This window comes from Emiliania huxleyi (genome assembly GCF_000372725.1).
Source record: "Emiliania huxleyi CCMP1516 chromosome Unknown EMIHUscaffold_186, whole genome shotgun sequence".
NCBI lineage: Eukaryota > Haptophyta > Isochrysidales > Noelaerhabdaceae > Emiliania > Emiliania huxleyi.
In genome coordinates this window covers 229,427-231,766 of record NW_005200730.1, presented here as the reverse complement: position 1 = coordinate 231,766, position 2,340 = coordinate 229,427, and the positions used below count along the sequence as shown (strand labels likewise).

General features: G+C 68.0%; 1 protein-coding gene across 1 annotated transcript in view; it reads left to right on the top strand.

The window, feature by feature from the left end:
* Positions 1-724, top strand: part of EMIHUDRAFT_468400 (hypothetical protein) — a gene marked incomplete at its 3' end in the record, with an annotated part of 9,552 nt that extends 8,828 nt beyond the window's left edge. Inside the window, exon 13 of the mRNA XM_005782799.1 lies at positions 164-724. Within this exon, the coding sequence (XP_005782856.1) occupies positions 164-724 (561 nt within the window). The remainder of the gene's footprint in view (positions 1-163) is intronic.
* Positions 725-2,340: the final 1,616 nt, after the last annotated feature.

Here is a 2,340-nt window from a genome sequence, read left to right as displayed (position 1 = left end):
CCGCGCGGGGCTCGCCATCCTGCGCACCGTCGGGCCGGGCGGCGTCGCCGCCGCCGCCGCCCCCGCCGGGGCGCTGCCGCCGCCGCCCGACGCGGTGCTGGGCGCGTCCGCCTCGCTGCCGTCCCTCCGACCCGCGCTGCCCGCGCTGCTCGCGTCCGCTCAGGCGGCCGCGTCGTCCGCGGACGCCACGCTGCGCCAGCCCGCCGCGCACGCCCTCGGCCGCGTCATCGCCGCGTTCGCTGAGCCAGAGCCCGAGGACGCGGCGGAGGCGGAGGCGGAGGGCGCCGACGCGGCGGCCGCGCTCGCACTTGCCGCCGCGGCCGGCGTGCCGAGCTCAGCTCTCGAGGCGCTCGCCGCCCTCCTCGCCGACGCCTCCTCGGACGTGCGCCTCTCCGCGATGCACGCCGCAAAGCGACTCGCGCGGTTGCGGCCGGCGGCGCTCGCCGCGGCTGGCTGTGCCGGCGGCGCCCTCCTCCTCCCGCCGGTGGCCGCGGCGATCGCCGTCAAGGGCAACACCTTCTTGCGGAGCGGCGCAGAGCGAGCCTTGGCGCAGGTGCTTGCCACGTGCGCTTGGACGGAGCCCGCCAATCTGCCGCCGGCTGGCAGCGGCCCCGGCCGCTTGCCTCCCGAGGCGCGCTCCGCGGCCGACGACTTCCTGCGGCGCTCGTACCGGCGGATCCGCGCGATGGAGTCCGAGGCGGAGCGCTCGGATGAGGACCCCTGAAGGGTGTCGTCTCTCCGCCGGCGCTGCCCAGCGCGCCCTCTCCGCCGGCGCTGCCCAGCGCGCGGCATGCTCCCCGCGCATGCCACATACGGCTCGCCGAGTGGAAAAGGGAGCCTGCGGCAGCCACTTTGGTCCCCTACCCCTTTCACACACCACACAGTGTGTGGCGCGCCGCGTTCTTCGATGTTTTCGCTCCGGAAAAAAAGCGCGTGCTTTCGCGGTGCCCGTGCGGGTGGTCTTTTGTTCTCTACCACTTCCTACTGTTTAAAACGAAAAGCATGCGCGGTTGTGTGTGTATGGCGGCCTCCTCGCTCTGGGGGGAGGCGGGGGCCCCCGGAGGCACCGTGCGGCGTGCGCCGCGCCGCAGTGCGGAAACCGCGGGGCCCCGGCGCTCAGAGTCGCTCATACCACCAACTTCCCGAATGATTACGGTTGATTAGAGGGCAGATTTGGAGAGATCTCGAGGAGTACATACAGATAGACCCTCCAATCATGAGAAACCTCCAACCTGATCGGTCGTACTGACCGCCGACAGATCACTCCAGACAGCAGACAGGCCGACGTCTGCACGTGGCCGGCCGGGCGAGAGGCTTGACACGATCCGACCCTGCGACCCTGACGCTGCTGCTCTAGCTATCAGACAACTGCTGACTGCTGCCACAATGTGTGACCGGTGCTGGCCCACTTGGCGGCCTTCCCGGTCGGTGGTGAGGCGCAGTTCAGAGCTGTCGATGGCGCGATGCCGCACTGGTCCCACATTGGTGACACGAGACCACCACGTTTGCCGGTCCAAGAGAGAGGCACCGGCGCTGTCCTGAGAAAGTGCATGGTCCCTCTTGACTGCCCATGCGCGCGAGGCTGTGTAGGCATAGCCTCGAGAGTGCCAGCAGCCAGTCGCCGAGGCAGTTTGTGACGCGCATTGCGTCAGAAGCGTGCACACGATGGAAGGACACCTTCCTACTGGCCGTACAATCAGGTCGTCACTGAATGCTTGATACTAAGGCCGCGAGCTTGCAGGTGGGCAATTGTGCAGCATTGCACGGTCAGCAGCGCCGACAGGCTGTCGCAAGGCGTGATAGCATGGCCGCAAGTATACAGCGAATTCCCATGAAACAAGTAAAAATCGCGGAAAAAAGAAAAAAGTCCTAAAAAATCGGCGCCTGCGGCGGGCCGTGGGACCCCATCTCCCCCCCGCATGGATACCCTCCAGGGCCCCCGCCTCTGAGCGGGCGGCGGGCGTAACGGGGACGAGACGCGGTTCGCCTGCCCTGGTCGCGCGAGCGGCGGTGAGCGTACGGCGCAAACGAGATCGTATCGTGCGGTTGCGCCACGGATCCACGGCTACTAAACTAGGCAGTGTGACGGCCCGAGATCGAATCTTACGGGTGCGCGAGACGGCCATCGGAATCGAGAAGAGTGAGGAGGAGGAGGAGGAGGAGGAGGAGGAGGAGGAGGAGGAGGAGGAGGAGGAGGAGGAGGAGGAGGAGGAGGAGGAGGAGGAGGAGGAGGAGGAGGAGGAGGAGCTACTTGCCCGCGGCGTCGGCCAAGGCTTCCTCTCGCAGTCGCGACAGCTCCTGCGTGAGGCCCTCCAGCTCCTCTGGGCTGGGGATCGCATC